General features: G+C 50.7%; 1 protein-coding gene across 1 annotated transcript; it reads left to right on the plus strand.

Annotated features, from left to right (window-relative positions):
• The first annotated feature begins 874 nt into the window (after positions 1-874).
• LOC147729506 (tubulin alpha-1D chain) lies at positions 875-19,932 on the plus strand. Its single transcript, XM_086954383.1, has 4 exons — positions 875-956; positions 14,686-14,908; positions 15,964-16,112; positions 18,861-19,932. Exons 1-4 carry the CDS (start codon positions 954-956, stop codon positions 19,842-19,844), a joined length of 1,359 nt encoding a protein of 452 aa, XP_086810509.1. The 5' UTR covers positions 875-953; the 3' UTR covers positions 19,845-19,932.
• Positions 19,933-22,415: the final 2,483 nt, after the last annotated feature.

Genomic DNA, 22,415 nt, shown 5'->3' on the forward strand with positions numbered 1-22,415 from the left:
TGGGCACCTGATTTCCGCAGTGAAAGGTTTCTGTGGGTTTCTCTGTGGCTTCTGTATACATGGTTTGTAGTGCGTTGTTTCTCTGGGCGCCTGATTTGCGCAGTGAAAGGTTTCTGTGGGTTTCTCTGTGGCTTCTGTATACATGGTTTGTAGTGCGTTGTTTCTCTATGCGCCTGATTTCCGCAGTGAAAGGTTTGCGTGGGTTTCTCTGTGGCTTCTGTATACATGGTTTGTAGTGCGTCAGGGGCGGCTTTAGGCATGTGCAAGCTGTGCACCTGCACAGGGCCACCAAACCCCAGGGGCCACCACACCAATATATATCCTTAATATAATAATCCTCTGAGGATCAATACATATTTGCGTGGCGGCCCCTGGTAGGGATTTGGCGGCATCCGGTCTGTTCCATTTCCAAACACCCTGAACCCCCACTTTTCACTGGCCTCTGCGCTCCGCCCCGCCCGGACCCCCTCTTCCGGGGCCCCATACCTACGCTCCCTGCCCAGGGCCACCTTGATCCTAGAGCCGCCCCTGAGTGCGTTGTTTCTCTGGGCACCTGATTTCCGCAGTGAAAGGTTTGGGTGGTCCGTGGGTTTCTCATTGGCTTCTATAGGGGGTTTCTAGTATGTGGTTTTTCTGGGCACCTGATTTCCGCAGTAACAAGGTTTCTGTGGGTTCTATTTTTGTAGAGCTTCCCCCCCCCCACCCCCTTGCTCCCGCCGCCTGCCTGTCCCCCCCCCCCTCCTCCCTGTGTTTGCCCCCCCTCCTCCCGCTGCCTGTGTTTGCGGTCTCCAGGCCTCCCTGCGGGACTCCCCCGTTGCCTGGCGTCGTCTCCGCGCCCGCGGTTACCAACAACAGACGGGCCCCGGGTATAAGAGCCCGGGCAGCGGGCACGGGGGCCACCTTCGTCCTCCGAGTCATAGCAGTCGGATCGAAGACCTCAGGAGCCCGGCAAGATGGTAAGTCCGGCACCAGCCTCCCTGCGCCAAGCCGTGCCTCTCTGTCCCTGTCTGTGCCTCTCTGTCCCTGTCTGTGCCTCTCTGTCCCTGTCTGTGCCTCTCTGTGCCTGGTGCTGCATGCACCTCTCTGTACCTGCTGATGTCTGTGCCTCTCTGTATCTGCTGATGTCTGTACCTCTCTGTACCTGCTGATGTCTGTACCTCTCTGTACCTCTCTGTACCTGCTGATGTCTGTGCCTCTCTGTCCCTGTCTGTGCCTGTCTGTGCCTCTCTGAACCTGTCTGTGCCTCTCTGTGCCTGCTGATGTCAGTACCTTTCTGTATCTGCTGATGCCTGTACCACTCTGTACCGGCTGATGTCTGTACCTCTCTGTACCTCTCTGTACCTGCTGATGTCTGTGCCTCTCTGTACCTGTCTGTGCCTCTTTGTATCTGCTGATGTCTGTACCTCTCTGTACCTGCTGATGCCTGTACCTCTCTGTGCCTGGTGCTGCCTGTACCTCTCTGTACCTGCTGATGTCTGTACCTCTCTGTACCTGCTGATGCCTGTACCTCTCTGTATCTGCTGATGTCTGTACCTCTCTGTGCCTGCTGATGTATGTACCTCTCTGTATCTGCTGATGTCTGTACCTCTCTGTACCTGCTGATGTCTGTACCTCTCTGTACCTGCGGATGCCTGTACATCTCTGTACCTCTCTGTACCTGCTGATGCCTGTACATCTCTGTACCTGCTGATGTCTGTACCTCTCTGTATCTGCTGATGTCTGTACCTCTCTGTACCTGCTGATGTCTGTACCTCTCTGTACCTGCTGATGTCTATACCTCTCTGTATCTGCTGATGTCTGTACCTCTCTGTACATCTCTGTACCTGCTGATGTCTGTACCTCTCTGTACCTGCTGATGTCTGTACCTCTCTGTACCTGCTGATGTCTGTACCTCTCTGTACTTGCTGATGTCTGTACCTCTCTGTACCTGCTGATGCCTGTACATCTCTGTACCTGCGGATGTCTGTACCTCTCTGTACCTGCTGATGTCTGTACCTCTCTGTACCTGCTGATGTCTGTACCTCTCTGTACCTGCTGATGTATGTACCTCTCTGTACCTGCTGATGTCTGTACCTCTCTGTACCTGCTGATGTCTGTACCTCTCTGTACCTGCTGATGCCTGTACCTCTCTGTACCTGCTGATGTCTGTACCTCTCTGTACCTGCTGATGTCTGTACCTCTCTGTACCTGCTGGTTTCTGTACCTCTCTGTACCTGCTGATTTCTGTACCTCTCTGTACCTGCTGATGCCTGTACCTCTCTGTACCTGCTGATTCCCCTGCCTCTTGCGCCTGCTGCTGTGTGTCCCTATCTGTACAAAGGTACCCGTGACTCCGTGGGTGCCCCTGGGGGCGGGCCCGTTGAGGGGAGGACGGGGGCTAGGGGGGGGGGGGGGGTGGCAGGCGGGACGTAAAGCATGGACGCAACCAGGGGACCCGGGTGTGGCGGCGGTGACGGCAAGGGGAGGCAGGCAGTGTGTGTGTGTGTGGGAGGGGGGGGGGAAGTAGGGGGGGCCAGAAGGGAGATAAGTGGAAGACACAGAGGCAGGCAGCGTGTGGGGGCCGGCGAGTGAGTGGAAAGCACGTGGTAGGGGGTGTGCACAGGGAGGGGGGAGGGGGGCAGCAGAGTTCCTGGGGTCTGGACAGGGCACTCCCGGTGACGGGGAGGTCCAGGAGCCGTCTCCATGGCGACAGACGAGCGTCCCAGACTCCCAGTGGAGACCAATGCCGCCCAGTTTACAGCAGTCACTGGGGCCACCTGCACCCGGGGCACCTTGAACATTTCAACCTTTCATGAGGGAAGCCCAGTCAGTGGTGAACATCAGTGCAGGGCCCCCTAAGGGTGGGGGAGGGGCCAGCCTCAGACCCCAGGCACCACCACCCATGACCCCAGGCACCACCACTCATGACAGGGGGGAGGGGCCAGCCTCAGACCCCAGGCACCACCACTCATGACAGGGGGGAGGGGCCAACTACAGACCCCAGTCACAACCACTCATAACAGGGGGAGGGGCCAACCACAGACCCCAGTCACAACCACTCATGACAGGGGGAGGGGCCAGCCTCAGACCCCCAGTGACCACCACTCATGACAGGGGGGAGGGGCTAGCCTCAGACCCCAGTCACCACCACTCATGACAGGGGGAGGGGCCAGCCTCAGACCCCAGTCACCACCACTCATAACAGGGGGAGGGGCCAGCCTCAGACCCCAGTCACCACCACTCATGACAGGGGGGGGGGGGGGGCTAGCCTCAGACCCCAAGCACCACCACTCATGACAGGAGGAGGGTCCAGCCTCAGACCCCAGTCACCACCACTCATGACAGGGGGAGGGGCCAGCCTCAGACCCCCAGTGACCACCACTCATGACAGGGGGGAGGGGCTAGCCTCAGACCCCAGGCAACACCACTCATGACAGGGGGAGGGGCCAGCCTCAGACCCCAGGCACCACCACTCATGACAGGGGGAGGGGCTAGCCTCAGACCCCAGTCACCACCACTCATGACAGGGGGAGGGGCTAGCCTCAGACCCCAGTCACCACCACTCATGACAGGGGGGGGGGGGCTAGCCTCAGACCCCAAGCACCACCACTCATGACAGGAGGAGGGTCCAGCCTCAGACCCCGGTCACCACCACTCATGACAGGGGGAGGGGCCAGCCTCAGACCCCCAGTGACCACCACTCATGACAGGGGGGAGGGGCTAGTCTCAGACCCCAGGCAACACCACTCATGACAGGGGGAGGGGCCAGCCTCAGACCCCAGTCACCACCACTCATGACAGGGGGGAGGGGCTTGCCTCAGACCCCAGGCACCACCACTCATGACAGGGGGAGGGGCTAGCCTCAGACCCTAGGCACCACCACTCATGACAGGGGGAGGGGCTAGCCTCAGACCCCAGTCACCACCACTCATGACAGGGGGGAGGGGCCAGCCTCAGACCCCAGGCACCACCACTCATGACATATTTTTCAATACATTATTCTGTTTTCATCTCATTTATTCGATTTGTTTTATTCATATTCACTGTTCATTGTTACTTTCCAAAAACTTCAAAGGCGCAGGTAGCATTCCACTTTTCATGATTTATTTAAAAACAACCCACTGCATTTCGGGAATATTTTCCCTTCGTCAGGGGCATCATGACAATCGGTCTCTTTACTGTACTCCTCTTTTTTTTATTCGGAGCGTTACCTCTCCTTATTATCATTCAGCGTGCCGAGACCTGCGTGTCATATATAAACCTGAACTGATTCTGTTGGAGCAATCCAACTTTTGAACTTTCCCGCTCTCTTCAACCAGCCCCAGGTGAAGCTGACTACCTATGTCAGAGTGGAAAACAAAACTAAACAACAGACTCGAAGCTCTATACCCTTCCCCCTTTCAACTACACATCCCACAATGCACTATGCTTCGTTACTTCACGAGGTGGTATTTTCATTCCTACGTGGCACCAAACCAGTGTTACTGTTAATAAAACTCAATAACACCTTTTACAGACCTCTCCTATAATTTCATGCTGAATTATAACAAGTCATCATAACCGTCACAGTAGTTCAAATGAATCATTTTCCTCATTTTAACAAGCAGCTTAAATTCATTCTAATTGACATGACTGTGGCCCTACTACTCCTGTGCAGATCGTCCAAAGTTATATAATAGTCATTGTTTGCCTATTCACTATATATAAATACACAACACAACTTTTGTTTCGGAAAATTATTGCTGCAGGTTTATTCCATTCAAAAGTATGCAATATGGTGGGTTGTCTTACGGGCGGTCCAAGGGCAGGCAGCGGTAACGGACCTATGCTGCCACGACCCGCCTGATGAGCCAAGCACTGGGGAGAACCCAATCAGTGCTACGCCATATGGGGTGATCCTCTTTCCGGATCATGTGACACATTGGTCCCTTATTACTCACACCCCTTTCAGAGCGAAGCATATCAAGGCAAGCCCCCGGTTGTTCAGGCCCACAACTGCATGAAGGACTAGCGGGTGCTGACGGACTTCTTCCAGGAACCTGCCATGAGGAATCCAGGGATTTGGCTCTGGCACAGGGCCGGACTGGGAACCAAAACCGGCCCTGGCAAAGTGCTTGGCTGAACCCCGGGGGTTGGCGGTGAGGCCTAGCTGTTTGCCACGGACGGTTTCAGCCGATTTCGTTACAGATGCAGAAATTGCAGCTATGCTGCAAAAACATCCCTGTACCAAAATCGGCCCTCAGGGGCTCAAAACCGGCCCCCAACCCCGGCGGCCCACCGGGGAAATGCCCAGTGCCTGCTACGGCCATTCCAGCCCTGCTCTGGCACCCCTATTATGGTCTTTGCAGAGGTACCCTTCTGTACCCATATTCTTCCAGATCGCCCTGTAACTCCGCCACAGCTCTGGAGGTGGCCCGATGCCCAAAAAGCCCCCCCAACTATACAGCTAATTTCTCACCTGCAACCTGCTATTTCCCAGGCCTCCTTCATTTCCAGTAGGAACAGGTCTGTTTCCACCTGTGACAAGTGCACCCCCAACTTTCCACAATCACCTCTGGTGTTCATCTGGATTAGCCCATGCCTGATGAAGCAAAGCCCCATGGCTCTGCAAACTTGCGCTAGCGCTGTTCATCCTTCTCCGGGACTGTTCGACTGCCTCACATGACTTGTAGGAATGTGATGACCACCCAAGAGGGAGCTCTACTCTTAGCCATAGCTATGTTACTCTTCAAGCTAATGTAGGCTCCAACCTCCTGCAACCTGTGGTTGCTATCCCTTTAGCCCTTTTGTGCCTAACACCTGTTTCCCTAATTTATGGAACAGCAGCACACTTGTTTAGATGACTGCTTCCACAACTAGCCTGTCTACTCTGGCTAGGAGTGCGGGGAATTTTATGCATAACTGAAGCAACCTGTAACCTGCCCAGGGAGCAGCTTGCACATAGTTAGTTGAAGTTGACCGGACATTTTTACAGGCATTTTCGATTGCTCAACCATGGCGACCAAGAAAGCTCGTATTGCGCAGTTTAGTGTAGCCACAGCTTTCCCGTTTACCAGGCTTGCTTAGCTAACGTTCGATCACGTGTCCCTTGGAGCTCAATCCAGCTCTAGACCTAGTTCACTTTGTTATCCCTGGAATGATTGCCCTCCCTTAAATCAAAGCCGCATTCGGCTTATCTTTTGGTCACCTTAAAATTCAGGGCGGGACATACATACCCCGCATGGCCAGGGAGTCGTGCGTATATTAACAATGATACTGTTAGAATCTAATATTCCCAGTTGCAAGCATTGCCACAGCCTCATTTTGCGGGCTTTGTTTTTTGAATATGTAGGTGAGCAACCCAATATACCCTTGCGGGCTCGGGCAAGGTTGATTATAAAAGAATTGGCCAGCAAGGGGTTTTGTTGATTGTCTATTTTACAGCACCATTAGGACCTGTATTGAATCATCAGGGTACCTGAGTCTGAGATTAATCAGTGGCTGTCTTGGATTTATTTATTTCTTAGAAAAGAAGTCCAGTAAAATCAGAACAAACAGTGTTACCACACTAACACGTTATATACAATCAATGAAAGAAATGAGAAAAATGAGAAAAGCCAGGATTTTGTATTATCTGAAAGTTATTATTCAAATCGAATAGGGTACATACATGGATATTATTTAGATATTCAAGGTACTAGTTGTATCTTCCTTTGACATATCTAAACATTAAGTCCAGACTGCTCAAACATACAAACAGATGATTTCAACTCAATAATCAGAAGAAAATCAAAGTAAAGCCTTTACCGGACTCGTTGGAAGCCTTCTCTGATGCGGTCACATCTAAAACTCTAAAAATATACAAGTGTATTGGAAACCGACCGAAGCTGGATTCCCTGTCGTAAATCATAGACAGCATCCCTATGTAGAACAAGAGACTTCCATTTTCCTTCATTTAATACAGTGATATTTTGGCATAAAAGAATCATTCTTGGCCCCCAACCAACGCCATGATTTAAAGTGTTGCGGTCGTCTCAAATCTAAATAGACGTACATTCAAGAAATATAAAGGGTCATCAATTGTATATAGAACTTTTCTGTCCTGATGATGGTCTTGTGAAAATCTCCAAAAAGACCGAAACGTCGACTACTTTAGTCCATCTCTGCATATTTTGAGTTCTTGCCATACTTTGATTTTCTTCTGATTATTGAGTTGAAATCATCTGTTTGTATGTTTGAGCAGTCTGGACTTAATGTTTAGATATGTCAAAGGAAGATACAACTAGTACCTTGAATATCTAATTAATATCCATGTATGTACCCTATTCGATTTGAATAATAACTTTCAGATAATACAAAATCCTGGCTTTTCTCATTTTTCTCATTTCTTTCATTGATTGTATATAACGTGTTAGTGTGGTAACACTGTTTGTTCTGATTTTACTGGACTTCTTTTCTAAGAAATAAATAAATCCAAGACAGCCACTGATTAATCTCAGACTCAGGTACCCTGATGATTCAATACAGGTCCTAATGGTGCTGTAAAATAGACAATCAACAAAACCCCTTGCTGGCCAATTCTTTTATAATCATTTTGCGGGCAGCTGGGACCACACTGCCTCACTGCACGTTACCTCCTCCCTCATGCAACTCCAGTATGCCATTGAGTGTCCCTGAAAAGCACCTGGCAGGCTACTGCCTGATGGACCAGAGTAAGTGACAATAGGAAGGAGTGTCCCCTTGTACTTGCCATGAATCCCTTATTTCTTACAGAAATTGCACCTGTTCGGTGGGAAAGGGAGGTATAACCTTAACCACGGCTACATTACCCTTCAGGCTAATGTAGGCTCCAACCATCTGCAACCTGTAGTTGCCATCCTTCTGGCACTGTATGTGCCTTAACACCTGTGACCCCAATCTATGGGACAGCCGTCCTCTTGTTAGGTGACCACTCCCACAACCCGCCTGTATAGTTTGGCTATCACGTCGAGAAGTTTTATGCTTAACTGAAGCAACCCGTAACCTGCCCATGGAGCAGAGTGCACATATTTTGTTGAGGTTGACCCAACATTTGCACAGTCCTTTTTGATTGTTAAATCATGGTGCCCAGGAAGGTTCATAACTAGAAGTATGTGACAATGAGCAAGTGTGTCCCATGCACTTGCCATGTAACCCTTAGTCCTTAGGGGAATGTCGCCTGCTCAGTTCCTTCGGTGGTGAAACCCCCTAGGCTTTCCAGGTTTGTGATTCTGTTTGATTTAATCCAATGTGCATTGTCTGCATTATAGTGCCTAACATTTCGGATTGGCCAACCCCTTGTTTACCCTCGTACTAGATTATTCCTAAATCTGGGGGTTCACACTGCCCACCCTGTGCGGCCCCAGCAGTGGAAAATTACCTGCTCCGTTAAATTTAAATTTTCTTGAATACTGGACGTGCCAAATGTTCTTTTTACATAGTAGCCTTTTGTGCTTGACACCTTGTTTCCCCAGTTATTGGGACAGCAGCACACTATGTTGGCTGACCGCGTCCCCACCCTGGCTAATATAGCGGAGAAGTGTGGCTCACTGGTTAGAGCAGGCAGACCCTGAAGCAGAGGTCAGACCCGGGACCAGGGTTCAATTCCCGACGCGGCAGGGTCTGGAGCTCAAATGTCCACGGACTCGATAATTCTCGCCTCGGTTCCTACTCGAATCATGGGTTCACACTCTGCAACTCTGGGCATTAAGCTTGCTTAATCTCCACAACGGCCCCCCGCGGCGGGATGCCTGGCTTTCACCTTGGGGATGCCCTGTAGGGGCTATCTCACAGGGAAAAGCCAGGACGGGTTCCCAAGGCAAGCGCTTAGAGACCCCTGGGTGATAAGCGCTATATAAATCCAATATGCAATACAATACAATACAATATAGCGAGCCAGGCAGGGCATTTGAGCTTACCTGAAGCAACATGTCATCTACCCTTGGTTCTAGAGTGTACTTACTTCGCCCCGTTGATCAGACAATTGTATTTGTATTTGTATTGGATATTTTTAGAGCGCAACTATCGCTCCGGAAGGAGCATCCTGGCGCTAATAGAACAGAGTGCAAACAATTGTGGGTTAGAGTTAAATGGCTGTCCATACGTACTCCTCTGGAAGATTGAAGATCCAGGTTTTCAGATGTTTCCTGAACTGTTTTTCCTGAGTGAGTCGTCTAAGATGTTTGGGCATTGCATTCCAGGCCTTGGAGGATAGGAAGGTTAGGGTTTTACCCCCCTTGGTTTTGAGGTTGAATTTGGTCAATTTAATGAGGTTTTCTCCTGCTGATCATAATGTCCTGGTTGGAATGTAATGGGGGAAACGCTTAATAAGATACTTCGGGCCGGTACCGTGAAAAGCTCGAAAGGCAACAATCAGGATTTTAAATAGAATCCTCTTGTGGAGGGGTAGCCAATGTAAAGTTTTTAGGGCAGCTGACGCTGAGGATTTTCTTGGCAATTTAAGGACCAGTCTGGCTGCCGCGTGTTGTACACTTTGGAGTTTTTTTAGAGTTGTTTTCTTAGTGCCAGCCATCAGGCCATTGCAGTAGTCCAGGCGTGCGAGAATTAGGGCTACAGTGACGGCTTTCGGTGAGTCGATGGGCAGGAAGTCAAAGAATTTCTTTAAGGATTTGATGATGCTAAAGCAGTTTCCTGCAACATTTCTCACGTGTTGGTCAAATGAAAGTTCGGTGTCAAATAAGACCCCTAAGTTTCTTGCTGATGTCACCGTTTGTGGGGGAGCAGGAGAGTCTTCAGGCCACCACTTACTGGGACAGAAATGTTGTGATTTTCCCATAGGAAGAATCTCTGTTTTACTGACATTGCATTTAAGATGGTTTTTGTCCATCCAGAGAAACACATCCTTCAAACAGTTCTTAAGGTTTTGCTCGGCAGTGGTAGAGTTCTTCTCCAGGGGAACAATGAGCTGAGTATCATCGGCATACGATGTTACAAGTATGCCGTATGATTCGATGAGGGAGATGAGAGGGATCATGTAAATATTGAACAGGACCGGGCTCAAAATAGAGCCCTGGGGAACTCCTGACGAGATCTTTTTTTCCTTGGATAGGAAGGGGCCTAAAGCGATAGTTTGAGATCTCTCCGTCAGAAAAGAAATAATCCAGGACAATACTACCCCTGAGATTCCGATATCTCTAAGTCTCCCTATCAGTATTGTGTGGGAGATGGTGTCGAACGCCGCTGTGAGGTCTAATAGGATTAGAACGGCGTTCTTTCCTTGGTCCTGCAAGATTTTTAAGGAGTCGGAGAGCTCGATCAAGGCTGTTTCTGTGGAATGGCTAGATCTAAAACCCGATTTTTGAGGGTGCAAGATATTGTTGGTCTCCACGTACCTTTTTAGTTCTTTATGCACCATCTGTTCTGTAATCTTGCACAGAACTGGGAGAAGTGATATTGGGTGTAAGTTGGCCAGCTCTGTGGTGGGTTTGTTGGGTTTCTTCATCAGTGGTTTTACGACTGCCTGTTTCCATTGGCGAGGGACTATGCCTGTATTAAGAGAGGTATTAACAATCTTGTTTATCAAAGGATTGACCATTTCGATTGCCTGGTGGAGAATTTTTGGGGGGCATGAATCGGAGGGGGCACCTGATTTGCAGGCAAGAATTACTTCCCTGGTGAGGTCAAGCGATACTGGTGTGAAGGTGTTAAGATTGTTAGTTGCATTTGCTCCTTGGTGAAGGGGGGTTGAGGGCTGGTCGACTTTAGGAATTGGGAAGTCTTTTTGTATAAGGTCAATCTTTTCCACAAAGAAGTCCAATTGCACAGACCTCTTATATTGCTAAACCCCGGTGAACACATTAATGGTGTTGAATCTGGTTTAAAAGAATATATGTAGTGTGCCCACTATTGGAGACACCTCGGCCTTTCGTGGAGTGACAACTTACGCAGCTTGCCAGGCTTGCTTAACTGCCGTCCGATCACAGATGCAGGGTACCTGTTATCCAGCTGTGACCCTAGATCAGGGGTCTCCAAACCGGTCCTGGAGGGCCGGATCCATGCCAGATTTTGGGATATCCCCATTGAGATACATGTAGTTATTTTAAAAATCTGGCATGGATCCGGCCCTCCAGGACCGGTTTGGAGACCCCTGCCCTAAATGCTTACACCAGCAAGAGTGTCGGAATCTAAAGTTCCCAGTTTCATGTTCAGCTGCAGCGCACCTTCAGTGGATCCGCTGGGACCCCTCGGCATCCCTGCAAAGGACCTCATTACTTAATACCGCCCCTTAATGCCCTTGCCTGTCACTCAATGGCACCTGGCAACAAAATGCCTGGCATCTTCGAGAAGAGGATTTTTGAGCCCAACGTACCCCAATCTGTGTTTCCAGCATTTATCCTTTACAGGGGCTCCAGTTCGTGTGAAGTGTGTGTCACTGTCCTGGCAAGGCATACCCAATAGCCTGTCCCACCTCGCACACAATTTTTACCTGGGCGTACCTCTAAATGAGAATGGCTCTACACAGATGTAAGGCCAGAGACACACATATATTAAACCCATTTACAGATTATTGCCACTTGGCACCTTCTGGTTGGTGACACGGAACATCCTAACCAGCATAAGCTGACAGTCTAGCGTTGCCGTCACACCACCCGTGCGCCTTGACTCGCCCTCCATCCTCCTGTGCAATAGTCATACTGCTAAGTGGGCAATCAATTCAACCTCCCTCCTTTCCTGCCGAACTGTAGCGGGTTCAGTTTAATCTGTGGTTCCTGCACCCAGACTTCCCAGGCAGCTTCATTGCTGACAATGTGGGCAGTTGCTGACATTGAGGGACTCTCGCGCTTGTAGCGTGCAACTTCAGCGATTATTTAAATTAAAATGATACTGTGTATCTGAATGAACTATGCACAGGTAATTGAAACGCCCACATGTGCAGTTGATGTGAACAACAAGGTGGATGGCCAAGATATTTTGGTAGGGCAAGTTAGCATAGCTAAATTATTCCTTGATGTCCTGTAGGGGTCCAACCCAACACTTGAAGAAATGCATGCTGTGTAGGTGATGCAGCCTGCACACATGATCCCCTGGCTGCCTGTCTGGCCTTCCTTTCTGCCCAGGGATACCTAAGGCAACGCTTCAATTCTGAAATGAAGGGACTATGCAAGAACTGCCATAAGTCTTTGCCTACATAAGTCTGACTGACCTTGTGGTCTGGTGCCAGATTTGGAAACGCATTTCCCATGTTCTGTCAACTCCTGTGCTGTTCTGTACACACTCTTCCCAGGCCATATAAGTTGCACAACTTAAAACTGCACAGGTTGGCTTTTCCATCACCCAACCTTTGACCCTTTTTAAAACACCATTTGACCTTCTTGCGCAAGTGGTCATTTGGATGAAAGCCCAGTAGGACCTCGCCGTGGCTATGAATTGGGAGTTACCTCACTGTGAGGGCCTGCTTCCGGAGAGGTTAGAACACGCGGCGTTCCGCCAGGAGGGCTTCTTCGCTAAATAATCGGACCATTCTTCCATAAAGGGATTCCCCATGTGCAGTTAGAACTGTATAGTTCCGCCCACAATGCCAGAGTCCCATTACATTGATATCAAGATGCCCAGTGTCATGTCATAATGCAGCCCACCAGTTTGTGGGTCCTGCCGGGACCCTTCTGCCTCCTGTCCGTTACCCTGGTATGTGAGACATCTCACTTAACGAACGCGCCTGTCACTCAAAAAGACACCTAGCCACAACCTAAACGCAATGCCTCCAACTCCTCAATGCGCCACTCAGTGTCACCGGCAGGAAGTCACAGGGGATGACCGGAGACCACTGAAGGGGGAGGATCTGGACAAAGACCTTACAGACTAGAAATACAACTATGTACCTGCGCCCCAACCACTGGGCAGGACGTTGGACCGCCCCGACAATCCACACTGTGCTTATTAGCACCCGCCGCTTGATGCGGGAAACCGAAAAGCTACACAATTGATTAATTTTGGGGGGTGGGTAATTCTTCCAGCAATAGGCAGATTGGAGATGCGGGGGCTCTAAGGAGGGGTGAAAAAAACCTTGTCAACAAGTAAATGGTCTTTTAAAGACCTGTCAAATACTCGGGTGCGACTGCGATAAGATGGACGCAAGCCCACAGCAGCTCAAGAACTGTTTGTGTGTGTGCCCAGGAAGCTATCTCAGCCCGGGCTGACACACGACAAGAGGAAGGGTGTGTGCAGGTGGGGGCTGAAGTCCTTTGGGCACTATGGGCGTTGCGCACCTGAGTCCCACAACCACTAACCATAAGTATAGGGCCACTCTATCAACCCGAAGTACAGGAACACGCCACCAACACTGACTGGAAGTGCATGCTTACCCCACCGACCACTGACTGGAAGCATAGGGCCACTCCACCGGACGGAAGCACAGAGTTACTACTCCATCAAGCACTCGCTAGAGGTACAGGGTTGGCTGGACCATCAAGCACTCGCTAGAAGTAATGGGTCACCCCAGCAAGCACTCGCTGGAAGTATAGGGTTACTCCATCAATCACTCACTAGAAGTACATGCTTGGCCCATCAGGCACTCGCTAGAGGTGCAGGGCCCTTCCAGGACCACTCTGCTACTGGAGACGGTTCCCCCTAGCACTGTGCAGATGGCAAGGACTGCTGCTCTCCTGTAAGAACTGTCAGTCTCCGTCCTTTTCACCACGCTGTTCTCTTGTGGTCGTCTCATAACCTCTGTGCCCTCTTGCTCAACCTGTTCCACGTGTGAGCTCCATTCACCTGCTAGTAGCCAGGTGAGTGCAGGCCGCAGACAGACCTTCTCTTCTCACCCAGGGAGTGTCTGTCCTCTGCCCCAGCTTCTTCCTTCGCATGACCTCATCTTCTCAATGGAGTGTCCCTCAATCCTCTCACTCAGCCTGTTCTCCCACAAGGCATCTATTTCCCCCTATGAAGTGTTCCTCAGACTTCTCACTCAGCATGCTCCTTTGCAGGGCACCCGCTTCCCTCCATGGAGTGCCCCTCAAGCCTCTCCCTCAACATGTTCTTCGGCCGGGCACCCTCTTCCCTTCATGGAATGTCCCTCAAGCCTCTCCCTCCCCATGTTCCTCCGCACCCCCCGCAGAGCCGCATCTTCCCTCAATGGAATGTCCCTCAATCATCACCTTGCATGACCTTGTCTTCTCCTTGGAGTGTCCCTCTCCAAGGTCCCTCTCCAAGAGTGTCCCTCTTCTTCCCTCCATGGAATGTCCCTCATTCATCACCTTGCATGACCTTGTCTTCTCTTTGGAGTGTCCCTCTCCAAGGTCCCTCTCCAAGAGTGTCCCTCTTCTTCCCTACATGGAATGTCCCGCAAGCCTCTTCCTCCCCATGTTCCTCCGCACCCCCCGCAGAGCCGCATCTTCCCTCCAAGGAATGTCCCTCAATCATCACCTTGCATGGCCTTGTCTTCTCCTTGGAGTGTCCTTCTGCATGCCCCCCGCAGGGCCTCTTCTTCTCTACATGAATGTCCTGGAAGCCTCTTCCTCCCCATGGTCATCCGCACCCCCCGCAGAGCCTCTTCTTCCCTCCATTGTCCCTGAGTCCTCTTCCTTAGCATCATCCTCACTTGGCTACTCTTCCCCTACCTGTTGCGTGTGCCTGTACCCCCCAGCACCCTCTCCCAGGGTCCCATTACTTGCCACCTAGAACACCTTGGACACGCGTTTCTCCTCCACCCTCATCCTTCTCCATAACATGGCCTCTCTTCCTCCTCCACAGCGTGAGTGTATTTCAGTCCACGTTGGTCAGGCCGGAGTCCAGATTGGCAATGCCTGCTGGGAGCTGTACTGCCTGGAGCATGGCATCCAGCCGGACGGACAGATGCCCAGCGACAAGACCATCGGGGGCGGGGACGACTCCTTCAACACCTTCTTCAGCGAGACAGGGGCCGGGAAGCACGTGCCCCGGGCCGTCTTTGTAGACCTGGAGCCCACGGTCATCGGTGAGTCACGGGGTGTGGCAGACGTTAGCTCACTGTGTTCGGGGTGTCCATGGGTGAGGTATGGACGCCACGGTCATCGGTGAGTCACGGGGCGTGGCAGCGAAGCACCGGTAGGGTCTTCCAGGTGCCTAGAACTGGGGCCAACGATGACCAGCCATGGCTGCTGCAGGTAAGAGGGGTAGGACAGTGGGGCCGGGTGAGGGGGGATCTCGAGAGACAACCACAAGGGAAAATTAAATCAATATTTAATGACAACAGTTTGAACATTTCACAGGAGGCTATTCACCTCTACGAGGGCGCCTTTTGCTCTCATTTCTCTGTTAATCACCGGGGATCTCTTTTTTTGCCATAGGTTTTCTGATCCATGTAACAAGTTTTGAGGGACGTGAAGCGCCACCCTTGCTTTCTTTTCTTTGGGTCCCCTCCTTACAATCATTGACTTTCTGTCACCTGTCCCTTTCAGCTATTGACTGGAGAGTTTGTGATTCCCATCTTGGCTCAACATATTGGATTATTTATCTCTCACCAAATTCTATTGGTCGTTTGGCTGTGTTCCGCCTCCAGTCCAGGCTTGCATTGAACTGTACAATGGACTACTTTACCACTGTTGCCCTATATCTGCTACTGCTGTGCCCCCCTTGAGTGCCTCCCTCTACTGTACTAGCGCTGAAGGCATTATCACATTGAACCTGAAGCCTTCTTGCAGCCTCTGTAGATGCCTTGAAGAGCAGGCCTGCTGGGCAATGCCTCACCAAACAATAGTCTAATCGGCTCATCCGTTGGCCGGGGCTGGACCATGGCTCATCTTCTGCTCCCTTGCAGTTGTGGCTTCTGCTTCACAAAGAGTCTGGTACCACCTCACATGGATGGATTGAGTAGAAATGCTCCCTGCCTCTTGGGTCTCCACTCCATGGCACAGTCTAGGGTGCCAATGCTGGCAGGTTGGGGTTGCAGTGGGTAAGGAAGAGTTGTGCACCCCCAGTTGAACACTATTAGCAGAAACCCAGAGCAGGCTGTGCTTTGACCACTTTCTGTTTTCAACCATTTCCTTTCAGATGAGGTTCGCACGGGCACGTACCGCCAGCTCTTCCACCCTGAGCAGCTCATCACCGGAAAGGAAGACGCTGCCAACAACTATGCCCGTGGGCACTACACCATCGGCAAGGAGATCATCGACTTGGTGCTGGACCGGATTCGGAAACTGGTGCGTGCCCTGATAGATGTTTCATGGATTACTCTGGTCCACTGGTCTTACTGCTTTTGGTAATGAAGGTGCTGTTCTCCTCCTCGAATTGTGCAGATTCCGTAAACAAATTTTGTTGCGCGCACTGCATTGCATTTGGTGATGCAATGCACGCAACAAAATTCATTTTATTTATTTATATGTTTACTTACCTGTTAAACTCCGTAATCCATACATTCCTACCCCCCACACTGCCCCTCCCCCTCCACACATCAACGCCCGGCCGGTACTCCCACTACCGGCCTGGGCTGCATCTTGTACAATATTCAATCAGGTAGCCATCTTGTACAATATTGAACCAGGTAGCCATTTTGTGCAATATTCAATGAGGTGGCCATCTTGTACAATATTCAATCAGGTAGCCATTTTGTGCAATATAATCAATCAGGTGGCCATCTTGTACAATATTCAGACAGGTAGCCATCTTGTACAATATTCAGACAGTTAGCCATCTTGTGCAATATTGTGGCAGGCGGCCTCAGAAATGTTAATGAAGCCATTTTACGCAATATTTACATAGACATTTTATGTAAGATTCAGGTAGAAAGGAACCATTTTGTGCATTATTCGGGTACTGTCAATGCACTTTAGTTCAACTTTCATGCAGTTGTGCACTGGCTCTCAGAACCTGGCTACAGTATTCAGGGTCTGTTCAGTGCTGCTGCCCTCTCCTACCTTGCACTCAGCACCCCCTGTAGGGGTTTAGGGATCCAGCAGGTTCCACGCGCCGACCATGTGGAAGCTCCACAGTAGATGTGCTGGACCTCCTGTGCACCCGCAAAGAGCCCTGGAGGGAAAGGAGGCAGCTTCTTAAAGCTCACTTTAACCACAGAGGGGTTCGGACCAGGAGGCAAGCCGCGCTGGCTGCTTCGTACCACAGGACCCACAGCTGAACTGCCGTTTAGTACAATTTTTGACACTGGTGGTTAAAAAGATGCAGCAGGCTGAGGCTGGGACTATTGGCCTTAAACAGCTCACAGTTGACTCAATAAACTCTTGCAGACATGCCTTAAAAATTCCTGCATTGACCTTTTTTATCTTCACAGCTTTACAATATTTAAATATCAAACCATTGCCTGATGGGAGAGTTCACTTTCTCAAGGGCTGCGCCTTCAAGGATGCATCATTTTAGATTGAGACACACTCAAGAACTTAACTCGTAATCCACAATGGTCTCCCATTTGTCTCTATAATATCTTATCATTTTTATGAGATTTATATGGTGATCTTTTATGCAATGGTTTTAGGTAACTATGCTAATAAACTTGACTCGACTTGTGACTCGACTCTTACCTGCTGAGCCTACCTGAGGTACACAGGGACATCATGGGTCGCTTCCTGTACCCACAGGTCCCAGCAGGTGTATTTCAGTCGCCTTCTCGGCTGAGAGTCAAACTATGGCTTGCTCTTCGGTATCCTAGGAGTCCATGCGGCCTTCAAAGGAGGCTCGCGGAAACTAGAGTAGAGGCCCCCCACCCTAGGCAGCGCACCCAAACCAACAGACCACGCACGCAACCTGGGCTTCATCCTGGACTCCTCCCTCTCCATGACCAGACAAGTCAACGCCGTCTCCTCGTCATGCTTCAACATCCTGCGCATGCTACGTAAGATCTTCCGGTGGATCCCCACCGAGACCAGGAAGACGGTCACCCAGGCCCTCGTCACCAGCTGACTGGACTACGGCAACACCCTCTACGCCGGAACCACCGCCAAACTCCAGAAGAGACTCCAGCGGATCCAGAACGCCTCAGCACGACTCATCCTGGACATCCCCCGTCGCAGCCACATCTCCGGACACCTGAGAGATCTGCACTGGCTTCCGGTCAACAAGAGAATCACCTTCCGTCTCCTCACCCACGCACACAAAGCCCTACACAGCCAAGGCCCAGGATACCTCAACAGCCGCCTCAACTTCTACGCTCCCAAACGCCAGCTTCGATCGACCAGCCACGCCCTCGCTGCCATCCCCCGCATCCGTAGAGCCACCACAGGGGGACGGTCCTTCTCCTACCTCGCCGCCAAGACATGGAACTCCCTCCCCACCCACCTCCGCCTGACTCAGGACCACCTCGCCTTCAGGAAGCAACTCAAGACCTGGTTGTTCGAGCAGTAGCAGAGCCCCCTCCCCCAGCGCCTTGAGACCCTCTGGGTAAGTAGTGCGCTATATAAATGCGATGATTGATTGATTGATTGATTGATTGAACACAGAAGTTCTAAAAGGCCCTTCATTAATGCTTAGTGTGGAGGAAATAAGTAGGAATGGCTAGTATCTTTTTATGTTGTAGTCTAAAACAGGAATACATCTTTCAGGTTAAGTGTGCATACACAAACCCTAACAGAGGCCGGGGAGCACTGTACAGGTCCAAGGGCAAGGAGCAAATCTGGGGCTGGGGACTTAGGAGAAGAGAAGGAGACGTTCTAATGCACCAGGTTAGGAAAACAACCCAAACCTCAGGTGTGTGAAATATTGGAATACCTCATGTCAGTTGGTGGGTCCCTCACAACTACAAGACTGTAGGCAGAACCCTGATAAAGTATTATCAACATTGGGAGCACAGGGGCTTGTGCATTCCAGCTAGGGGTCTTAGTAACACAGTAGGGACATTGGGTCTCTCCCAACACCCCAGTAACATGATCCTATGCTGTGATAGTCCTTGTTCTATGCTCTCTTACCTTTATACTAACTTCTTCCTCTTCTCACTCCCACAGGCTGACCAGTGCACTGGGCTCCAGGGTTTCCTCATCTTCCACAGCTTCGGCGGGGGCACTGGCTCCGGCTTCACCTCCCTGCTGATGGAACGTCTGTCTGTTGACTACGGCAAGAAGTCCAAGCTTGAATTTGCCATCTACCCAGCGCCACAGATCGCCACTGCTGTGGTTGAGCCGTACAACTCCATCCTGACCACTCACACCACCCTGGAGCACTCAGACTGTGCCTTCATGGTCGACAACGAAGCCATCTATGACATCTGTCGCAGGAACCTGGACATTGAGCGTCCAACCTACACCAACCTCAACCGCTTGATAGGCCAGATCGTGTCCTCCATCACAGCCTCCCTTCGGTTCGATGGTGCGCTCAATGTTGACCTCACTGAGTTCCAGACCAACTTGGTGCCCTATCCCCGTATCCACTTCCCCCTGGCCACCTACGCCCCAGTCATCTCGGCAGAAAAAGCCTACCACGAGCAGCTTTCAGTGTCCGAGATCACCAATGCTTGCTTTGAACCGGCAAACCAGATGGTGAAATGTGACCCGCGCCACGGTAAGTACATGGCTTGCTGCCTGTTATACCGTGGCGACGTGGTGCCCAAAGATGTCAACGCTGCCATCGCAACCATCAAGACCAAGCGTACCATCCAGTTTGTGGACTGGTGCCCGACTGGCTTTAAAGTTGGTATTAACTACCAGCCTCCCACTGTGGTCCCTGGTGGGGATCTGGCCAAGGTGCAGCGTGCCGTGTGCATGTTGAGCAACACCACAGCCATCGCCGAGGCATGGGCTCGCTTGGACCACAAGTTTGACCTGATGTATGCAAAGCGTGCCTTTGTCCACTGGTATGTGGGTGAGGGGATGGAGGAAGGTGAGTTCTCGGAGGCCCGGGAGGACATGGCCGCCCTGGAGAAGGATTACGAAGAGGTGGGAACGGACAGCGTGGAAGGAGAAGGAGAGGAAGAAGAGGGTGAGGAGTATTAGAAATGTCATCATTGTTCTTCTTGCACTGAGAATCTGTTTTCAACAAACAGCAGAGATATATTTTGAATAAAAAGATTTATTATGTGTGTGTTCAGCGTTGTATTTTTCGAAAATTGAGTGTCAGAACCCAGCCAGTTGCACAATGTCCCAAGGTCCATTCTGCAAAGGTGAAGCAGGTTCTCTTGCAGGGATCTTCAGCTTACCTTTGGTAGAAGGGCGCGTACAACAGTGATATTCTCTAGAGGAAAGTACACGTCACTGTCTGCACAACGTACTCTGAAAAGAAATTAAGAATTTGAGGTCCAAACAAAGGAGTAGCCAGAAAATTAAAATATCCCCCACTTACAACCAAAGCTCTTATGATACCAATGAAAGGAAGCAGGTCATCGCGACCCTTCCCTGGAGAGCTTACTTGCTTCTTCCATCAAGCATCTGTCCATTCTTCCGTTGACCCACTGATCGCTGATATCTCCCATTTCACCTTTATATTCCGCCATTAATTCAATCTTTATCCACCATTCAGTCTGTCATAATTGCATCCATCCATCTGCCATTCAATATCCAAATCTATCCCTCCATCTTCAAACCTATCTATTAAACTTATCCATCCATCTATCCATCCATCCATCCATCCATCCTTTTACTCAGGCATCCTTCCTTTCACTTATTCATCCCCCGTTTCATCTATTCATTTATCTAGCCACCCTTTGCTCATCCATCCACTCTCTCACTCCATCTGTCCTCCTTTCACTCATCCTTTCACCCTTTTGCTGTCATCTACCCTTCGACCCACACATGCACCCACCCATCTATCCATCCATCCATACATACATCCACTAATCCACCCACTCATCCATCTACCAAATCACAATTTCACTCATCCAACCGTACACCCTTTCATCCAGCCATCCATCTATCCCCATTTCACTTATCCATCCGGTCTTATACTTATCCACCCTTACATCCATTCATCATTTTATTCATCCATAAATCCACCCTTTCACTTCATCCATCCATTTACCTTTTCTGTTATCCATCCTTTCACTCACTCACTCATCCATCTATTATTTCCCTCATCATCCATCCACCCTTTCACTCATCCACCCATCTGCCCTCCCTTTTATTCATCCATCCATCATTTCCCTCATCATCAATCCATCCAGCCTTTCACTCCATCCATCCATCCATCCATTTACGTTTCTACTCATCCATCCTTTTATTAACTCATCCATCCATCATTTATCTCATGATCCACCTTTTTATTCATCCATCCAATCACCATTACACTCATCATCCATCCATCCTCCCTCCTTTCACTCATCCATCTGTACATAAATCCTTTCACTCATTAATTCATGCGTCTACCCATCCATCCTTTCGATCACTCACTCTCCCATCCTTTCACGTTGATCATGAACCTTTGTCTGTCGAGCTGCAGACAGGAGACGCCCATCAAGAGCCGCACCCGCTGCAGCAGCTAAAGCGGGGTTGACGACGCCCCTCGGGCCAAACCTAGGGTCTCATTTATGAGGAGTTGGCGTAGGGTAGCCCCGCAAGTCTTCTTGCACCACTGCCCTACACTAATATGAAAGTGCAGGCATGAATCATATGTCTAGGTGCATTCCTGTCTTGCCCCTTCACTGGTGCACAATCTGCTGCCCGCGTTAACGTAGGCACCCGGGCGCCTCACTTGGAGTCATTACTGCTTTTGTGCAGGAATGAATCTTCCTGCACAAAAACAATCTCAAGAGGCACTCTCCTCTTTTGATGTGCGCTGCAGAAGACAGCACACAAAGAAAGGGGAAAAAACAAAGAGAAATAAAGATATTTCTCCTCGTTACGCCTCACCTGGGGAGATGTAAGGTTGTGGCACTGCTCCAGGTTTACGAGATGTTGTAAATTTGGGGCAGCATCAAAATCCATGGTTGTTGCGTGGGAACGCACACCGCATTGACCCTGGAACGCCTCCTTGAGGCAGAGTAAGGCAGCGCAGCGCTGTGACCTGCCTTGTCTTACTCCACATCTATGAAGCCAGGCAGGGTGGCGTTGCGTCCCTCATCTATGGAGCCAGGCAGGGCGGCGTTGCGTCCCTCATCTATGAAGCCAGGCAGGGTGGCGTTGCGTCCCTCATCTATGGAGCATGCAGGGTGGCGTTGCGTCCCTCATCTATGAAGCCAGGCAGGGCGGCGTTGCGTCCCTCATGTATGAAGCCACGCAGGGTGGCGTTGCGTCCCTCATCTATGGAGCCACGCAGGGTGGCGTTGCGTCCCTCATTTATGAAGCCAGGCAGGGTGGCGTCGCGTCCCTCATCTATGAAGCCAGGCAGGGTGGCGTTGCGTCCCTCATCTATGGAGCATGCAGGGTGGCGTTGCGTCCCTCATCTATGAAGCCAGGCAGGGCGGCGTTGCGTCCCTCATGTATGAAGCCACGCAGGGTGGCGTTGCGTCCCTCATCTATGAAGCCAGGCAGGGTGGTGTTGCGTCCCTCATCTATGGAGCCAGGCAGGTTGGCGTTGCATCCCTCATCTATGAAGCCAGGCAGGGTGGCGTTGCGTCCCTCATGTATGAAGCC

Source organism: Lissotriton vulgaris, chromosome 2_1 (assembly GCF_964263255.1).
Source record: "Lissotriton vulgaris chromosome 2_1, aLisVul1.2, whole genome shotgun sequence".
NCBI lineage: Eukaryota > Metazoa > Chordata > Amphibia > Caudata > Salamandridae > Lissotriton > Lissotriton vulgaris.